This window comes from Rhinopithecus bieti, unplaced genomic scaffold (assembly GCF_001698545.2).
Source record: "Rhinopithecus bieti isolate Rb0 unplaced genomic scaffold, ASM169854v2 scaffold_2272, whole genome shotgun sequence".
NCBI lineage: Eukaryota > Metazoa > Chordata > Mammalia > Primates > Cercopithecidae > Rhinopithecus > Rhinopithecus bieti.
The window spans coordinates 4,948,188-4,969,439 of NW_016804163.1; the positions used below are offsets into that span (position 1 = coordinate 4,948,188).

At 36.7% G+C, this 21,252-nt stretch overlaps 1 protein-coding gene across 1 annotated transcript in view; it reads right to left on the reverse strand.

The window, feature by feature from the left end:
- The window catches only part of CDH7 (cadherin 7), a 136,742-nt gene extending 115,729 nt beyond the window's left edge, over positions 1–21,013 (reverse strand). The window contains exons 1-2 of the mRNA XM_017867089.1: positions 20,484–21,013; positions 8,520–8,925 (exon numbers count right to left, since the gene is read on the reverse strand). Of these exons, the coding sequence (XP_017722578.1) occupies positions 8,520–8,729 (210 nt within the window). The 5' untranslated portion in view covers positions 8,730–8,925; positions 20,484–21,013. The remainder of the gene's footprint in view (positions 1–8,519; positions 8,926–20,483) is intronic.
- Positions 21,014–21,252: the final 239 nt, after the last annotated feature.

Sequence of the window (21,252 nt, forward strand, 5' to 3'; positions counted from 1 at the left end):
TTTTTTAAGTAGAGATGGGGTTTCACCATGTTGGCCAGGCTGGCCTCAAACTCCTGACCTCAAGAGATCCACACATCTTGGCCTCCCAAAATGCTGGGATTACAGGCATGAGCCACTGTGTCCCGCTCTAATACATTTTTGAAACTGCTATGTAAACTTCCACTCGTTAAAACTAAACTATAAATTACATTATTATTGTCAACAATTACTTGCTATTCATTCATTTCCTATGAATTATAATGAATTTAGGTACTTGCTGTGAACCGAGTCATGACCCTCCACCCTTCAAAATTCATAAGCTGAAACCCTAACTCCCAATGTGACTGATTTGTAGGTATGTCTTCTGCAAGTTTCCTAAGGTTAAATGAGGTTATGTGGTTGTGACCTGAATCCCATAACACTGATAGCCTCATTAAAATAGTAAGAAATCTTTCTCTTCTGCCATATGAGGACATGGAGAAGGAAGGCTGTGCTGTCCTCAAGCCAAGAAAAAAGCACCACCAGAAACTGACTTTTCTGGCACTTTGATTGTGGACTTCTCAGCCAGAACTATGAGCAAGAAATTTCTATCGTTATCTAATCTGATATTTTGTTATGGAAACCAGAACAGACAAATACAACACTGAAATTATATATCTATCTTCAAAATATGATTGGCTGGTATTATGACAGAGTAGTATTAATTTGAGTTCTAACTCTACTAAAATTTTAAGATTTTTAAAAATGATAATTATTCATTGGAGACATCTGATATGCCTTCTAGCTCTTCTCAATTATAATTCTAATGCTGTTCCATTATTCTACTTATTTTATTACCAAACATATACATTACTTGAACTCTAACATAAGAAAGACAACTTTCTAATTCACAAGGCTTTCTAAAGATTTAATAAGTACTGACTAGGCAACAGGAATATAAGTTTTAAACAAGAATAATTAGAAGAAACTGTCATTACTAATTTTTTTCAACGTTGAATATAATTCTATGAGTTGTTTAGATTTTAACCCTGTGAATATATTAAAATGTAATATATCAGATTGTAATGTCTTGTGTTAGTTCTTTAACTTATAGGATTCTAAGTGTTTATTATTCCAAAACAATGTTTCATTTGTAATTACGATGGCTAAGTATTTGGGGCCCAAACTTACAATGCAAAACAATTCTTTCCATTTTATAGGCAATGTGCGGAGAAAGGTCTTATTTTAACTTTATATTAGTAAAACTTTCCTGCAATTCTGGACTATAAAGAATATTATTGCATGGTTCAGAAAAAAATAAGCAAAATCAATTGCCCTTTGACATCTTAAATTGATGCATTTTTGAGAAACAGTCAATTGCTACATAAAATTATGAACATTACCTAACTGTCTTACAGATTTAAATCTGGCTCACACTCCTCATTCTAAACATGGACAACAGATTGTACGGAATCAACCCTTGCACCTCCCTCAAACCAGCAGTAGTATTTATTCCCATCTGTAATGAGAGCTTAGGTTATTTTCTATCTCTTTCAAGATTTTAGAACTTCCAGATAATGTTCATTCCGTGGAGGAACCTGGCAGACGCCACCTTAACCAAGTGATCAAACTCAACATCATTATGAATGAGTCATGTCAGCATCCTCTATCTTCTGACGTGATACAGTGAGAAGGGAAAAGCATCACTTCTGTCTTATACTTGCCAAAAATATATTCCCTGAAACATATGCATTAAGAAGAAACATGAGACAGGGTCATATTATAAGATGTTCTACCCAATTATGGGTCAGAATGACAACGAAAGACTAAGGAACTATCCCGGACTGGAAAATGTAAGGAAACAGGACAGATGAAAGGTGTGATATTGAATTGGTTCCTGCCAGAAACAAGTATTTAATACTTTATTAGAACAACTGGCAAATTTTGAATATATGCCGTTAATTAGTAAATAGTATTGTACCAATGTTAATTTCCTAGCTTATATAATTGCTGTAGTCAGGTAAGATACTACCATTTGGAAAAGCTGGATTAGAGAATAGCACTTTGCAACGTTATTTATAAGTTTGAAATTAGTTCAAAATAAAAAAGTTTAAAACTTTACCAATTTGATCACATCTTACAGATGAGAAAAATCAAAACTTATTGTTTCAGGGCTGTGTTTAAAATAACGAGAAAATTGCTACTTTAACCTGGAGTTTCTGCTTACTGATCCTTCTACCATATAAAGCTTCTGTCAATATAGTTTTAGAAAACTCTGCCCTATTTTCTAAGAAGATAATTTGCTTTTACTTTGATTTGAAGATTGTATGAAAAAGATACAAAATCACAGAGGTGCACCAGGTGTCCTCATGCAAGCATTTGTTCTTGGATCTGTGAGTTCTTCCTCTGTGGTAACCACCTCCACAGCTGTTGGTTAGCTTTGGAATTTACTGCTATCCACTGTCATAGGGTTACCTGCTTGGCTTATCAACCAGACTGTGAATTTTATGAAAGAGTTTATTTTTTAATGCTTCTATCTAGCACATTATCAATCACAGTATAAGTATGTGATAAATATTTGAAAATAAAAAGGAGAAAAACAAGAAGAAAGAAAACACAGAGGGTAGGTTTAGCAGCATACAAGAGATTTTCTTGGATACAAAGTTAACCATGTTTGTACAAACTAGCGTTTCTCTCAGGTAATCAACCTAAGGCATATAATCAATATAAATCATACAAAACAATGAAGACCCAATTTCTCTCAATACAGTCCTTGCCTACATATGCTCAACCCAGTAAAGTCTCAGTGACTGTCCTGCTGCTTATCCAATTCTGTCATGTATCCTGGTGAGTCACAGAGGGCTGCAGATCCCGTGACTGTATCTATGAGCAATGCACATAAAGCCTGTCCAAACAATTACAGTGCACTTTGTAGAGAAAAAACTCAATCATCGTTTTAGTTTATATCTTGTCCTTTGCACCTAAAACCTCAAAATAAATACAATGTTAAAACACAGCTAATACACATTTTGGGAGGCCAAGGCAGGCAGATCACGTGAGGTCAGGAGTTTGAAACCAGCCTGGCCAACATGATGAAACCCTCGTCTCTACTAAAACTACAAAAACCATCCAAGTGTGGTGGTACATGCCTATAGTCCCAGATACTGGGGAGGCTGAGGCAGGAGAATTGCTTGAACTGGGAGGCAGAGGCTGCAGTGAACTGAGATTGTGTCACTGCATGCCAGTTTGGGTGAGAGCGCAAGACTCCATCTCAAAACAACAAGAACAAAAAAACACAACTAATACAGACTGTATTTGAAAATGTTTGCTGTTTTTATCACAAAATAGGAGGCAAGTAGATTGCACATAAATACAAACATGGTTAAAAAGGCAGAATTTTTAAATGATTTTGATCAAAACACATAGACAATCAGGAATGTGGAGTCCAATCTAGAGTATCTAATTTGGCTATAATCAGGCAAATAACTGAAAGTCCTCCACTCTGTCCAACTTTTAGCTGTATAGCTAAAGCCTTTGGTAATTATAGCCTTCATTTCTGAACTAAGATGCCTTTTTAAGATAATTAGTCATATTAAGCTGAATAAATGGTGGGTTTCCGCATTTCAGTGGCACAACCTAAGATGTTATTTACAACATGGTAAGAATAAAACAAAATGACAATTTATTCATTTATTAGAGCATTATAAGAGCTAAATATAACTGCCAAGAAGTACTTCTAAAAATCTGAACTTATTTGCATCTGATAGAGCTGATCCGCGTCCAGATTTCTTTTGAAATCACCAGGAATTTCACACGTCTATCAGCAAACTGACAAAGAACAAGTGCCTTTACAAATTAACTCTGGTTGTAAAGTTACTATGAAAATGGGGTTTCTACTCATTACTAGAAAAAATAAACTGTCTTTGTTTTCTTCCAAGAGTTGACCTGGTATTAGGCAATCTACATTTTCAGAGGACACTTTTCCTGTTTGTCTTTTCTCAGCAAAATCTATAACCTGTAAATGTTACTATGATGACTATGTTCTTTCCTGTCGCTCATACTTGGCATTAATTATTGACCTTTTCTGTATCTAATATAAAATTTTCCAGTTAAGGAATCTAATTTGTAACCCAAGATTTTTAAAATAAACACAACCTATTTTCAATATGAAACTTTCTTTTTGGAACACTGAATGTATCTTTAGATATCAGGAGGTAATTTCTTGGTGAGAGATACAGCTGAGGTATAATTAAATGCATTGAAAATGCTCACCAACACTTCCAAGTTAGCTTAAATTTAAAGCAAAGCCAATCCTGCAAACTGCATTTCTATGTATTTGATTTGTACTGGGGTAATAGGTATAGATTTTCCCTGAACAAGCTGGGAAAAAAGGGGAGTAGTAAAAAAAAAAAAAAAAAAAAGGAAAGAGTGATGTTAACAGCTAGGGAAGCGATTGTGGAAGAGGCATGAAGCACACATTTCAGTAAAAGTAATGGCCTAGGGCACAGCGATCAGCTGGCAGCCCATTACAGTTAGGAAAGATGAAAAACACTTAACACCTGGAACAGAGGCTGAGTGGTTTTGTAGACAAATTTTTTTTTTCATCAGATAATTAGGGGACAAGGGGACATCAAGTGAGTAATGCCAAGGTGAGTAAAAGACTGGGCTGAAAAAAATGCAGTGTGATCCAATGAAATGGGTGGAAACTGTGACCTCCTATGTACTGTAAATAACCACGGGAGGGGTGATATAAATGTAAAGGAGAAAAGACAGGATCCTCCCCCCTTCCTTCTTCCCATATAAAAACAAGAAAACAGGCATGATGGTAATTAAAATATACATGCAAGGAAAGGGGCACTATTATTTTTAAAAACAGAACTCAGAGTAACACCCAAGGACTCCTTCCTTAAGTCTATACATTTAGGGTCAGGAGTTTATCAACTTATTTCACAAGAAAATGATGGGAAGCTAATGACAAAGGTTGAACCATCAGAGTCTAGCATAGCCCAGAAGTCTGTGCCCTGGTGGTTCCTGAGCATGGGTTCTAGAAGCACTCCTGGTTCCACTCAACAGACTGTTCTACTTTGGTCTTTGGTTATCATATGTAAAAACCAACTCAGTCAACTACCTAAAATAATATGCTTGAAAGCCATATTATAGCCTCATTATCTTCAATGTCTTAATGACCAAATTTTATTGACTGAAGAGTCATTTAATTGATCTTGCTGCTCACTTGTCACTAACATGGACTCGAAATTTGAAAGTCTAAAATAACTCACAGGCATAATTTCTCTAACATTTGAAGTTCTTCTATTAAGGATTGAAATTTTTACCCACTAATGATATCTCTACCACAGCTTAATTGTATATAAATAATTTCTTAAAGCTGCATTGTTAAGCACCCCCAGAACAGACATTCCTATAATTAACTGGAATAAATATAAACACTATTGGAACATAAAATAATACTGGCTTTCACCTGAGGAATCACACAGATAACACTTGACATGTAACAAAATAGATAATCCAGAACTAAGTTAATTTATAATTAATATGTAGTGAAATATAAAGTATAATGTCTAGAGTAATTGAATATATGTCATAATATTTTAATCGATTTATTCAGTAACAGAATTGAATTGTGGATACCATTTTTCTATTTTAGAGATCAGAAAACTTAATGATATTAGGCAACTTGCCTCCAAGTTATACAACTAGTAGAAAGTTGTAGAGCAAGAAAATAAAAATGACGTCAATTTTGACACATGTAGTTATCCATTATGTGATCAAGTTAAGGTATAAAATGTATCAAAGTCATCACCCATATTTTCCAAATTACCCAAATAGCTAGATTGTGTTAGGATGACTAAGAGTGTGACCATCTAACTAGCCTAGGTCGAATATACATCTGTGAAAAGCACTGATTAATCAGGTTCTTTCTTTTCTTTCTATGATTACCTGCCCAGCCATTTCTTCACATCTTCTTCTATAACTTTTAGTCCTATAAACATTTCTGGGCACAGACATCACCTCCCCAAACTAACAAAAAAAAAAAAGAAAGAAAGAAAGAAAGAAAGAAAGAAAGAAAGAAAGAAAGAAAGAAAGAAAGAAAAGAAAATATGTCTATTTACCCAAATAATAAAAAATGTACTTAAGTCAAAGTTGTTATATCTCTGCTTATTCAGACCACCAAATTATTAATAAAAAGAATAATTTCATCATCTCAAATACAAAATCTATAGTACTCAAGTTCTCTGCCACTTTTTTCCAAGGATATATGAAAATTGTTCCTGTAAGGCCTTGTATTTGTCTCTCTTGCCTATAAATTCTCCCTCCATCTCAAATTATGTTATAGTCATTTTTCTGTATTTTAGTCAACTTTAAAAAAACTTAAATCCATTTCCATCCTGGACAATTTACTATGAAAGGCAACACTGAACTCCCAATATACAGCATGCAAAAGATAAACATGAACTAATTTCTGTCATATAAATATAAGTGACCTTCTTTGATTACTTGAAAGGGAAGTACATAATGTTTCCTGTTAACTACACAATTTCTCTTAGAAAAATAACACCTTTGCCCAGTAATTTTGTATGCATATGGAATTTAAGTAACATAGGGACATATCTCTTCATAATTTTAAATGGACTTATAGGAGTTTTATGGAATAAGCATTCTGAATTATTATGTGAAGGTTGTGAAATTCAAAAGAAGGGCACTTAAATTTTAAAACTATATTGATTTTTTAAATGTCAACTTCACCCAAGCAACTCCATTTAACATCAAATTAAATGGCATTTACTTTGGAAACATTTTTGCTGCTTTTAGAACATTTTACATTGTCACAAAATATGATTTTGCTTAATAACTATTACTTCCTTTTATATGTTACTTGAATATTACAGATCTGTCCATTTAAGAAAGTTGGATGACTTTGTTAAATGTCCATTAAAAATGAATGAAATTAAAAGCTAGTTTCCTAATCAAATCCTGATCATTATGGTTACTCCTCTCAATTTCTTCATAAGAAAATGAGTAAAAAGAGAGTGAGACAGAAAGGTAGTATATAAAGGTATAGTAAATACGATGGTAGAATGGCTATAAAAATATATATTTGTACACAAAACACCTCTGTATTTACATAAGCTTAGGTAGGAAAATGGTGTAACTGGACCAAAAAAAAATTCTAATTCACATCCCTAGAAACCTTTAACTTATTAACATCCTTTTGTTTACAAGGCAGTAAAAGTCAGTATTTATAAAATATAGAGACATTAAAATGAAATAATAAATATAATACAGATTACCTTGATTGATGTAGATGCTCATTAACAAAAATAATTTTTGCCCTTACTTAAGGTGTGCTCGAATGAAAAAAATGACCCATGGAGTAAATCAACAAGATTATTCCTCTATCTTTTAAAGTTGAAAAATCGATTTGTAGATAAACTCATTAGGTAGCTATGCTTCATTTTGCCAGGAAGACAAATATAAAACTGACAGAATGAAGCGTAAAAATACAGAGGCACAGATTTCTTGCTAATATACCCTATTTAGAAAACCTTCATCAGTACTCAGTACCAAATTGAGAAACTCAGTAGGCCTTTACAAATATTAAAATAACTGAACCAGAAGCAGACCAGGAACTGGGAACATGATAGGCCAAATGGCAGAGAAAAGGTCATGCTTTCTAGAAGCACCTTTTGCTTCAGGAAGTTCTCCAATGAAAATCTCCTTCTCAAATATTCAGACAGAAGGAAGCTGTAAGAAACAATGTCTATCCAGCTAATACCTGGTCATGCAATAAATAAATGCACCATGAACTGCCCATCACTTGTCTAATATCGTTTCTAACTGACGTCTGTCCACCATCATTTCTAATCCAAAGGAAAATGTTTAAAGCAACCTAAAACACACAAAAACACATACACACATACACACACACACACACACACACACACCCATCAAAACAAGATTGCTGAGAAAAGTGGGTTTGAATTGTTCATAATTTAGAAACACTAGGCTCAATAGTTACACTTTGCAGTTTTTCCACTGCAAGTATGAGGGAAGGATATCTAAATACGAATGTTAGCATGGACATCATTTTCACAACAGCCCAAAAGCAGCAGCTGAAACCAACTGGCTATAAGAACCTACCACTCTTCATTTTTTATGAATAGTCTTGCTCTACTTTGGCAATGACAGTTTTATCAGTGTGTTACGACCAGGGTAAACTAGGGCTCTGTAGAATCCTCATCTGTTTTTAGGAATGAAGCATCATTCTCTAAGATATGGCTTCACTGTAATGAGTATTATACCCTGATTACAACTTCGCAGTGGCTATCGCCAAAAACCTTCATTAACTTTCATAGAAATGATGTCTTGTATTTATCATCCCCATAGCAAAACATATATATATGTGTGTGTGTGTGTGTGTGTGTGTGTGTGTGTGTATATATATATATATATATATATATATACACATACACAGAAGTTTTTCATCCAACCACAGACATGGACAATAATCATTTATAACTTCGAAAGGTCACATACCCTACCTTTCCTACATAGAGGGGGTCTGAACCCATGTATTCCTCCAGCACAAAGAACTGATTCCACACCCAGCTGCGCTTGGTCCGGGACCTCCCTGATTGGAAATAGGGCTTTGATCTGGACCTTGAGAGTTCTGCTTGACTCATCCCAGAAAAACACAGGAAAAGAGTTATCAGCTGCAGAAAATGGCAGAACTCCACTTTGCCCAACTTCATCTTTTTTTTTTCTTTCTTTTTCCTGTGTAAGAAAAAAACCTTGACAAGAGAAAAGGCACAGTTCCAGTTGGCTTAGTAGCTCTTGCCTCCGGCAGGGTGTCAGCTGGGAGTCCAGAGATAATAATTTGTAGAGTGTTGGATTGGAAGAGGTCACCACTGCCGAATAGCCTTCGCCAAAGAATGGTGTAATAAGTACCTATCAGAACAAAGAGAAGAGCTGGTGTCAGGAACCAAAACACATAATAATATTTAGCATTCATTTACTAGCCTACTATTGATTTTCTTAAGACTATACAAATTTCCTAAGATTATACAAATATCATTTTTGTATAATTAAAATATTAATTATATACTTAGAAAATTATAATAAACATTGCTATATTTGTGGATTACAGAAATACAGCTGATTCAGAAATATCTTCATTTCATAACACTACTTTAAAGTATCACTTTTCTTCTAGGGCATTTTATTTGAGCATATGGTTTATTTTACACAAATGTAGCAGCATCATTTAAAAAATCATTTTAATGTTAGCCTTTATTTTTTTTATTTTATATTACAGTGGTTTTCATTCATTGGTATTAGAATGTGAAAGCGAAGCAACTCGAAGCAGAAATTTAACCAAATGGGAAGGACATATGCTGGTTTAGATCTCTTCTGTGAAACTGGAAAGAGAAATAAAGAAGTATGAGGTGATGCAAAACTGGTTGATTGATTCTGAGTCACAGAACACCAGCTGTTTTGATGTGTTCTGATTTGATTGTGATCAGCTGAAAAGCTCAGTAGTTTCCATTTTCCATCCTTCGAACTTATTGTCATGTATGCTGTGTAGCATGTTAGCTCATGCTATTGCACTGTGGTTATTTGCTATTTTACAATTATTTATTGAGCATCTTGAAGCACGAGTTGTGCATAGTAGGGCCTCCCTACATAAACATTGATAGAACTGAATTACGTTGACCAACAGAAGGGTAAGAAAACTCAGCTGTATTTGTGAGGCCCATTCATTGTTGGCATGCACCCAGGACGTGCTTTAGCAGAAGCATGGAAAAGCCCTTTTATTCTAATGTCTATTTATTTCAGTTACAGAATTCTGATTATGCAAGAGATATAAAATCAGCCACAAAACAAACTTTCAAACACACCCCTAAAACACAGAGAAATGAGAATTTATGACAAAGTGCTCACTTAACTCACTATGTTGCACTTTGGTTTACGAATTCATTTTACTTCCTATAAATAAATCAATAATAGAATAATTAAGGCAAAAAAGTATCATTTGCCTATTTCTGTGTTTTTTTTTTTCTTTTAGGGAGACAAATATAGCATTGAGAATATAAAGCCAAAAGCCAAAAGATGTCTCCCCATTAAGGCAGAAAATGCACTATCCTCATAAGCTTTTCAGTCTTTCTAACTGTCCCTTGTGTAAGAGGAGTGTCTGTTATGCAATAAAAAAATACTTTTGATAGTCAAATTTCTTAAGAAAATGCTATATATAGTAAAAGAAATGTGAAATATATACATATATACAAATTTATCAAATTTTTAAATAGTTCACACAACGAGAACAGTTTCCAATGACTTTGTGCAATGAACTGTTAAAATGAATGCATACAATTAAAAATATATATCTATAAAGTTTTGATATTCCAGAGGGCATTTAAGAAAAATCCAACGTTCATCTAATTATTGTACCTGAGAGCCACCAGAATGGTAACTCTTATTAGAGCACATTAACTGCAGCCTGTGCAGAGAACACAATCTCCCCAAATCCAGATACCCTATCCAAGGATCAAAAATAGATTTACTCCACTTAGAAACCACCCTAGAGGGCCAGTTGTTCTAGACTTTGACTTAAAAAGAACAAGTAACTTGGGATCATTCCTTGGTGTTCCAATATAGGTACTTTAATTAAGTTTGAAAGTTTATTGTAGATAGGTCTGACTAACCCACCTGAAAGGCATGCTTCCTATAGTTTAAAAAGGCAGGGAGGTGCTGAAACTTTGATCTGGACATGGTATACTAGTGTAGAGATTACTCCAGTAATGAGATGAGAATCGTAAAGAGTGGTCTTCAGTAGGAATGGCTGACAGAATGGGAAGGGGCAAAGTCATGTAGCTTCTTCCTTCAGCTAGTGGCAAACCAGTCTCCTGGGGATGGGGAGGGATGGTTTAGAGTTCTGCTCAGGTGGCTGAGACAAGCATGTGAAGCCTGTGGCCATAGAACAGTTCCAGTTTCACCACTCTTCTCAAGAGAATGAATTATCTCTTAAAGACAATGACATAAACACTTTGGCTCCAGATAATATATTTTTTAGATGCAAGAGAGCAAAAATTATATCATTTAGGCTAACTTTATGTTTTGAGTGGATGTGGTAACATTGTTTCAGAGAGTGACAACACATTCAACTTCTAAAAACCTAAAGAGCAAATGAGCTTCTGGAATTCAATACTTGAGGAGTTAGTTACCAGTAAAGACTGTTGGTGTCTGCATCGGATCAAGACTCAAATTCTAGGCCAGTTATGTCTTAACTATCTAATCTTGAACAAGTTAAATTCTAAGAAGTTCCAGAAATAAAGCCTTAAGTCTCTCATCTATAAAACAAAGATGGTAATAATGGCATCTACTTCATAGGATTAAATGAGCAAATCATGAGATGCCAAAAATAGTGCCTGGCAATCAAAAATGTGTTTTTTAAAAGCTCTTGGGATTATTATCATATTTTTAGTTTGAAACTGGCTATGTTAAAATTAGTTTAAGGGTTGATGTTAGTTTTCACTGGAATGTTATCTATGTTCAAATGTTTTAGACAACTCTTACACCAAGGGAAAGCATTTTGATAGTTGTAGTTGGTTCCAGAGAACCATATGGTCATAAATCAAAAAATCAAGATGAATACAAAGGTGCCAAAGTACTATATATATGTATAACTCTTTATTTCTTACAGGCATGCCTTCTGTAATTTTTTAGAAATCAAACACAAATATCAGAACTGGAGAAATTTATTTTACTTCACTAGGTGTTTACTGATGAGGAACAAAGCACACAGTCTGGACTAGGGATAAGATCACAGGATTCACTGTCCTACAAGCTCCCCCACTTGCTGTATGACCTTGGATCGCTCTGGGATTTTATTTTCCACATTTGCAAAATGAAGGAGCTGAACTCAATTATCTTATAAAGTCTATTATTTTTTCAGGTCCTATTTTTCTACTTTTTGACAATTATATAAAATTGATTTTGTTAGCTCTTTTAAAGCTGTGATAAAATATATATTGTTAATAATAAAAGATAATGGGGGCTGGGCGCTGTGGCTCATGCCTATAATCCCAGCAGTTTGGGAGGCCGAGGTGGGAAAATCATGAGGTCAGGAGATTGAGACCATCCTGGCTAACATGGTGAAACCCTGTCTCTCTACTAAAATTAAAAAAAAAAATCTATTATATATATTATATATGTGTGTGTGGTGTGTGCTGTTTATATATATTATAGATATTAGCAGGCATGGGGTTCCACACACCTGGTTAATCCCAGCTACTCAGGGCTGCGGCCCAAGAATCGCTTAAAACCCACGAGGTAGAGGTGCAGTGAGCCACTGCACTCCAGCCTGGGTGACAGAGAGAGATATCCGTTTCAAAAAAAAAAAAAAAAAAAAAAAAAAAGATAATGGACAGAATGTAAAAGAAACATTTGACTTGCTTATAAAATGCAACATTCACTTTAAGAAGAGGTGTTTAATGTGCTCTTCTTGCTCTTGAAGATTATTTCTCTTCCATTCAACAAGACTGGGGATTTATCAAACTAGCTAGAACATATAAAAAAGGGATTTACAGAACATAGCATGGGTGATATTAAAGTCATTGAAATAATGTCTGTGAAGGGAAGACACTTGATAATTGTGTAACTCATTTTAATCAAGGGTTTTTAAAAGCAGCTAGTATAAACATAAACCTTGATGAAGAAGGAGACCCACCCTATCGTTGCATCTGTAGCATCTAAGACTGAAGTAGGCACATAACTGACATTCGGAAACTATGCAATGCTCATTTTCATTATGATCAACCTCATTTTTTAATATGAAAAGTTAACCATATAACAAGTCAAGATACAAATTCCTTGGTAAGTCAACCATGTTTATAAGTCACAATCACTTTCAAGAAAATTCCATTATATTTCTCTGCAGTATTTGAAGTATTTGCCAGCCTCTTGAGCTAAATTGTCTTTACCCTGATCCAAATTCTACCAGAGTGCACAAGGATATTTAACTGGCATTGTGTATATTATTAGAGGATGAAATTTTCTTTTTTGAGATAAATGTACCTGTCATACCCCTTGTGGAGTGCACTTCGAAAATCAGAAAATAGTGTGTGAACCATTGTGATCTGAAGTGAGGATGTTTCATAATGTGTTCCCCAGTATTTTTGGCAGTAACCAACTCTGCCAGGAACATATGCCCTCTATAGCAGCGGAAGAGTCACATGGCCTCAGGTCAGGTGTCACCTTTCCTTATCAGTCTTTCACGAATGTTTGCCTTCCTTTTCAATCAAATCTCATTTTCAAGAGAAAGGTGAGTATAGCAGTTCAACTGATTTCATTCTGTCCTGAGCTGGGTATCATGAGAGAAATAAGAACTCTGAAGCATTATTTTAAAAAACCTATAGTTCTTTGTGGTTGTCAACCAGAAGTAACCCAAACTTAAACTTGAGAATTTTGTCATATATTATATAACCTCTTTATAAGGCTTTTTATATTCTCACAAATATCTACATGTAGAAAGCTACCACAATAACTTTTATTATATTTAAATGAACTTGAGTACAGAGTAACAAATTGTTGACTTTTCACAATGGATTAAATATTGCCTCACAAATCTGTGCCCTAAAGCAAAAACACTGCATCCCTCTTTAGAAGTCTATGTGGTTTATCTTCTCTCTTTCTTCTACCTCCTTTCCCACCTGAGTTTCATATACAGGAGTTAAAAACAAGATTCACATCAGAAAAAAATGAGTACTCTGCATCCATGCATGTGGTTTGGAGAGTTGACCTCTTCACTATCACTAGGCCTTTTTAAAAGTGCAGGAAAGAATATAAAATATATATGGGTATACAGTTGAAGAAATGTCCACAGATCTGTATAAACTTTTGGACAGTAATAATATGGAACAAGATGGAACACTTCTGAAGAGAAAAACAAGAACAGGTTATATCTGAGGAGAGAATGGCACAGAAGTAAATCACAGATGTCTGAGGGAGTAGTGGGCTACCTGATAAATGATTAATCTGAAACGGAAAAAAAAAATCTGACGAAGATTTGAAATGATTTTGTTTACTCTAATATTTTAAGGCTAAAACTTGTATTTTAAAAAACAATTCATAATATTTTCCCATGTTTTACAAACTGAAATACATGAAAATCACCACAAGTAGTACTGTGATGAGTATAACAGACCTTAATCATCAGAATATAAAATGAAACACTGAAAATATATTCTGAACAAACTGAAGCAAAAGAAAAAAGAAGAGGTAAAATCCCTTAGGCAGTATTTACTAAACCAACATCATTTGATATTAAATCGCTTGATCATGCTACCATTTTGTTCCAATTATTTTTGTTAAACTAAGTGGCAGTGTATTAGTTCCAAGTAGACTGTTTATTATTCATTTAACTTTAACAGCTAATGTTATTTTGCCAAAACAAATTCATTACTATAAAGTTTTCTTGTAATTTCTACTCCACTTGACATCTCTAGGAAACCACTTTTAACAGATCAAGTGACTATTGTGCTCTTAATCCAATGGTGTTTTCATACTTATAAACAATGACTAAAGGTCCTTCCATGCAAAAAAAAAAAAGAAAAATACTGTTATGCATTAGCATGTCAATTACTAATCAGCAGAACTGCAAGTCTTCCAGAACCTGTTCCATTTAAAGTCAGCATGCTAAAAACATAACAAGTATACATCATATTCAGCCATTGCACATTAACATATCACCACAAGAGTAGTTTTAAAAACATGTCTAATTGCCAATTAATTCATATGTTCTAGACTGCTTTTTTAAAAAGTGCACAGTTCTGTATGCTTTCTAGAAATAACATGTAATATAATATCTATCAGCTATACTAAAGGAAATATAGGACTATTTTTGGTTTTGTGCCACTTAAAGTTGAACTGGAATGTTTGTTGCAGTCCAATATAAATAAGCAATGACTTACCACAATTAAAGACCACATTCCACCAAAGTTTCTCTAAATTCGAGGCAAGGAGCAGCTGCTCATGCTCTCTGCTGTCTGGAGTCTACCTCAGATTCAGGTCTTCTGAAACTGTTTTGAAATATACTTAATATATACCACACTAACACACAGCTTACTGTCAATTGGTAATGCTGATTTAAATAAGTTATGCCTCTCTTTTAAAAATTGGTATAGTTTATGAGTAGATGGAGCATGGTAGTCCAAAAATAAATTCAATTATTTGCATTTTCTAGAAAAACAATTGTAAGAATGACATTTGAGGACTGTCAGTGTACTTACTAGAATAATCTACAAGAATCAAAAAATCCATAATGGTTGACTGACAAACACCTCCAGAATCTGATATTCCCTGAGACATTTTGTTGGCTGACCTATGAAACATAATAGTACAAGAAATCACAGTCGGAATAATAGCAACAAAATATAAAAAATCTTGTTGACCTATTGGGAGTAAACTATCATTTCCAAGACTGCTTTAAGGTTGAACTACATTTAGACAGTAGCATGCTTTTAATGAATCTCTAAGTAAGGTGAAAGATGCACATGTTTAAATGTGGAAATGACAGCATTCCACAGCAGGGGAACTATGCAAGATATTACCAAAGTTTTAAGACCAACCTTCTATTTACTAGTGTTTTTGTTTGTTTGTTTGTTTGTTTGTTTGGTGTAGTCTGGGAGAAGAACTCTGTTTCTTTTTAGGAATTCCTTGGGTATTTAATGGTTTTATTTAAATTCAATGAAGAGATTGCCTCCTGATTCATCCACTGTCTTCTCTGAAGACTTTCATTTGCTCTTGTGTCCCTAGTACAGCTTCCACCTGTTACCACTGAAGTCCTCCCTGTGATTCATCCCAGTCCACAAAGTTAGAGTAGTCTGCTTTGTGTACAGGGTAGTACTTATCCATTGTTGCTTTCGCCTATTTTTAATGTAGAACCGCTTAATACATTTTTGGGAATGCCAAAGGGGAAAAATATGTTCTAATTCCCTCCCATTCATGACTGAGCAGATGTCAGAATACAACACTAAAGAGAAAATAGTCCAGGACAGAGTGTTTTCAGAGCTGAAGCCACACTTTATTTTGAACCACAACACCACCAGCCACACTACTCAGGACAGTGTCTAAGACATAAATAAAGAGGAGACTATTTCAATACTGAAGAATGTAATAGTTTGGTTTTCATTAGGATTCATGTTAGAGGAAAAACATTTTAAAATCCTCAAATTCTGCTGCTCCTTAAGTTTGAAGATTCCCAAAGTGGTGGAACCACAGATTGATGACATGTTTGAACTGCAACAGACGTTAGCAAAACCAAAGTAGCCCTTTCTTTACTTTGAATACAATGGAAATCTACAGATTCCCAGTGAAATGCCCAAGGTCACACAGCTAGGTACTGATCCAATATCCATTGCATAACTGGATGTAATGAGTATTTTCAAGTATTTGTTAAAAATTGCTCATTCTGATAATGAGTGCTTTTGCAATGTGTGATCTTTGGAACTTGCCATCTTTCCTAAAAGCCAAACAAAGTAGATTTGATTGTACTTAAATTTTTATATGACCATAAGTTTTAATTTTCTAAGGAGGTAATAGTAACCATAATTATCATACAGAAGAGCAGAGAATGCAGACTAAGAAGAAAGGGTGAAGGAACCTATTGTTTAGGGTTGTATGTTTCTATCTTACAAAAAAATGAAGTGTGAGCTGTATCCAAATTTAAAATTGCTTTTTCCCTTCTAAACAACTCTGGAATCCAAAAATAACTTCCTACTACATTATAACACAAGGTAGCTAACTATTTCCACTGAAATTTAAACAACAGCCTAGCAAACATTTTAGAAATAGGTTACCAACTCAGGACAGTATGTTAGGATAGAAAAATCTATATATGGGGCCATTTTGTTTGGCAAAATAAGTATCATTCCAATTGTACCCTTTCAGTTGGTGATATCAGTCCTATATTTTGAGATGACTGCTTGCTCCTGATATTCCCATTATAATCATCCTAAACTTAATGTTGCTATCTTCAGTTTCCAGTATAGTAATATACGAACATTAATTTGTTTCATCTGAATGCCATTTAAAGTTTAACATTACATTCAATAATTTTAATTTTGATGAAAGAGTCCTCTCTTTTCTACTTAAAAGGTATAATTTTTTACATTTTAATTAGTGAGGCTGGGGACTCTCTGTGATATGTGACTTCTCACGTAAAGAAACTGTGATCAAATCCATCAGCTCCCTGGGCCAGATAACATTACAACTACAGACCACAACCTCCTACTGTTAACTGGCCTAAATATGCAGGCAGGGGCCCTGAAAATGAATCACATAGCCTGTAGTGTGCATCTGGTTATCAAACATAGAAAGAAAACTTCTCAAAGTGGATTACAGACTCAATTTCAACTAAGCACAACCTCTGCTGTGGGTGAAAGGAATTTTTAAAAAGGGGAAACAAGAGTTTAACTAGAAGAAGCCTTTGTGAATTAAAAAGTAAACAAAGTAACAAGGCACAATCTTTCTGAGTGATTTATGTAATAACAAAACGGTAAAATTATATTCAGAGAGTTTTTTATAATTTATTCTTACAAGAAATCTTAGCTGTAGCAACTTTAATTTTTAATTTACCCTTGTATTTACCTTGTGCCACGTGTGATTTATGTGACTTCAACAAAAGTCATCAGGCTTCAATAAACACTTTGCAAAATAGCAGAAAAGAGATTCTACCAGAATGAAAATCTATACTCTAATCTGAAATGAAGATATGGACAGATGTCTGCATATTCATTTGCACTGGTAATTTTATCCGTGAGACTCACAGAATAACAAGGGGGAAGTGCTTGCAGGGGTATCTTTCTGCAGAACCAGCAAATCCCCAGAGGAGGCACTCGTGTATTGCTGGTTACAGCTAGATCTGCTCTGCTTGTCAGACGCTGGGGAGATGGTCACACACAAGACTCTGATCACATGTCTTCTTTCCTTGTCCTCAGCTCCCCTTTATCACCCCACCAAGTAGCATCTGATTCCTTCATCCAAGGAAGAAAAAGCTTCCATCTCAATCCCTTTGCAATCAACTAATGCATGTTAGTTATTTTAGAAGTTCCTGAAACTTCCAATTTAAGCTAAGGCTTTGAAGCCTTCCAATCAAGTTAAAGACATTTGTGTGTGTGTAAAAGAGAGCGAACCGTGATGTGATACAAGCTATCAAAGCAATAAATGTAAAACCTTATAAAACCCGGATTGGAATCATTCAGCAATAAATATCCACAGCACAGAACAATTTGCCAGTTCAGTATTTTATAAAGTATTTCCGAAAGATGTGACAAAAAAAAGTATTTGCTCAACACAAAAATGTATTCACTTCCTCATACCAGTACACACTCTGAGGAGTTTATATCAGCTTTGCCATCAAAAAAGCAAAATGCTGAATAACAGGGAAACCAGTAAAGAAACAGTGCCCGTGGAGAGACAGTCATTTGATTTTTAGGCCAAGGAAGGCTGAACAGTGGCCAACTCCGCGTGCTCTCCACCCCCTCTTCTTCATTGGATACTAAACACTAGAGTCAATTCAAGGGTAAATTGCAGTAATATAGATGCTTTACAATTATCCTTTTATAAGAAAGGAAAAAGCTCTGTGCTATTAAATCAATAAAAGAAGACTTAAGAAGAGTTGTGAGTCTGTCAAGTGATTGTTAACACAATTCTAATGACCTCTTGCAGCCCTTAATTACAATAATATCTCACGTTGTAAATGCACAATGCCCTTTTATTAAAGCTGCAAACCTTAATAGCTTTTAGCAGGGTGATGGTCTGTGCTACTGAGTATTGTTTTCTTTATTTTTCTTTCCTCAGACAGACTCAGCTAGCTTTCCCAGATAAGACTATTAACGTTGGATGTTACCTAATTGCTCTGCTATCCCACTCCATATTAAACAGTAACACAGAAGCAAGACTTCCACAAAGTTGCCAGTCTTCCTACCTGCCTCAATTCTTTTGCATTTTAATTCATACTGTTCCAAATAGCCTTAAAAAGAAAGAAAAGGATTCTTCATGCATTTCCCCTTGACATATAGTAACAAGAAAATATCTTAGGTAAATCAAACTCTAACTAGTTCGTTAGGAAAGAGGTAATTCTTGGTGAGTTACTGAAAGCTTCAAATGTAACTTTTTTTTTCTTAGCTCTTTTCTCCCCTAACAATTTGCCTTTATTAAGACACTCTTAAAACTATTTAGATATTGTGTCTACGCAAACTTTCCTTTAGAAAAAGACTGCTACTGCTCCTAAACTCTTAAAATACACATTTTTTGTGTGAGGTGTTATGTGCTTTTAAAAATACATACCATACTTGTCACTTGGCAAGGGCCATATATTAACAAGTCACTTACATTTTTCTGTTGTTTTTTTTTTTTTTTTTGTATAAAGTTCATAAAGTTCTGTTTATCTACTTCTCTATGAAAAATGATCTGAACACCTGTCTGGTAGTTATAGAAATTATGAGGACAAGTCTTACATAAAGGTCTCACTTAATAAACGATCTAGTAGAGACAAGATATTTATTGCAAAGCAAAAGATGTTATAAGTACATTCCTGGTTCAATTTACAGATCTCCAAAGCCTTGATACACCCAATCCTTAATGGTTTCTCAACAGCTTGCCATTTGCCCAGTGCTGGGTGAACTCATTGCCAATCTTTACTCACCTGAACTATGACATTTAAGAAATCCGTAGGGTTAACGATCTAAAACGTGAAGCGGTACAGAATAACGGATCTTTTCTCATTAATCCACACTGGAAGGTTGAATACCAGCAACTAGCAGTGTACCATGTGCACCCATGAAGAAGTCCACCATGCCTTCAGAGAAGCAGGGCGCCCTTTTCCCAGCGCACACTTAAGGTACTGCCAGGCGGAGGGGACGCAGGATGCAGATGAACCAAATCAGCAGAATACTAATTATAGAGGAAAAAAGTAAAGCACCCTGAGGTGAGCTCCACCTTCACGAAAGGTAAAAGGTGTCTAGAGCGTATGGTTCAAAGGACTCCTGCCCACAGCGGCGCATACCCCCTTCCAGCCTCAGACCTCTGCAGAACCCGGCGCCACAGCCGGCGCGGAGTTGTGCCCCCATCAGTCCGAGGTCGAGGGAGGAGCCTGCTTGTGTCCCTCTTTGAAGAGAGTGATCCAGCCTGCCCATGTTTGCCGCTGCACCTGGAGAGTGCCGGGATTTGCTCTTACCCTCAACTACTACTCCTCGTGTCGCACCTGGTGTCTGTCAACACCGGCTTTCCGGGCCAAACGCCCCCGGCTCCGTCCACAAGCCTGTCCTGCCTTGCAGAGCCACGTCTCACGGCAACACGCAGTAACTTGGGGACGCCAAGGGAAACTCCGCACGGACATCCCCGCCCGCTCTCCGCTCACTGATTAGTCCTGCTTCCAAAGGCGCACAGCAAGGGCGCACATCTGCCCAGCGGCGCCTCCCCAGCCCCGCGCAGGCAGGCACACTCACCTGGGGCCTCGCTGCCCTCCCCGCGGCGTCAGACGCCAGGGACCCGGGCGTGTGCATCCGAAAGAACGTGCGCTCAGCTGCCGGGCGCCCGCGGGCTCTTGAGGACCCAGTGCTCGCAGCTCCGCGCGCGGGGCAGACTGGAGGCACCGGCTCGACACCCGCTCGGCCCGCCCGGCACGGGCTCCTCCTCCAATCACAGCCCACTCCGCGGTGCGCGGGGACCCTACCCCGGCCTCGGGCGCCCGGGGCCCGCTGTCTCCGCTTGCTGAAAGGGGCCCCTCCGGCTCGCCCGGGCGGCTGAGACGCAAGGTCCGGAGCCAGCGGGAGCGCGCGGCCGGAGAGAGGGCGATAGGGCGCGCGGGAGAGGAGCAGAGAGCGCGCTGGAGCCGGGGCCGAAGAGGGAGGAGAAGAGGGCGACGGTGGTGGGCGGCGGGCGCCCGCTGTCGGTGCCGTCGGAGGCCGGCCCGGGGACTTCCGCGCCTCCCAGAGACCCAGTGGGGGCTACTGGAAATGAACGCGAAGACGGAGCCGCTCGGCCGCCACGCGCGCACACACACAAGCGCGCACCCTCGCGCACCCTCCTCCACCTCCCGCCTGACAGATCTGTACAGATGGATTCCTTAGCAGGAAAATAAAGAAGAGGGGTGAAAGCAGGAGGGGCTGCAGCCCATCCATCTCTCCGCGAGGCATTTGCATCTGAAAGCACGGAGCTGGAGGAGAGTTTTGAGGGTATTTTCAAGCTGCCCCCCCAACACCCACCTTAGCCTGT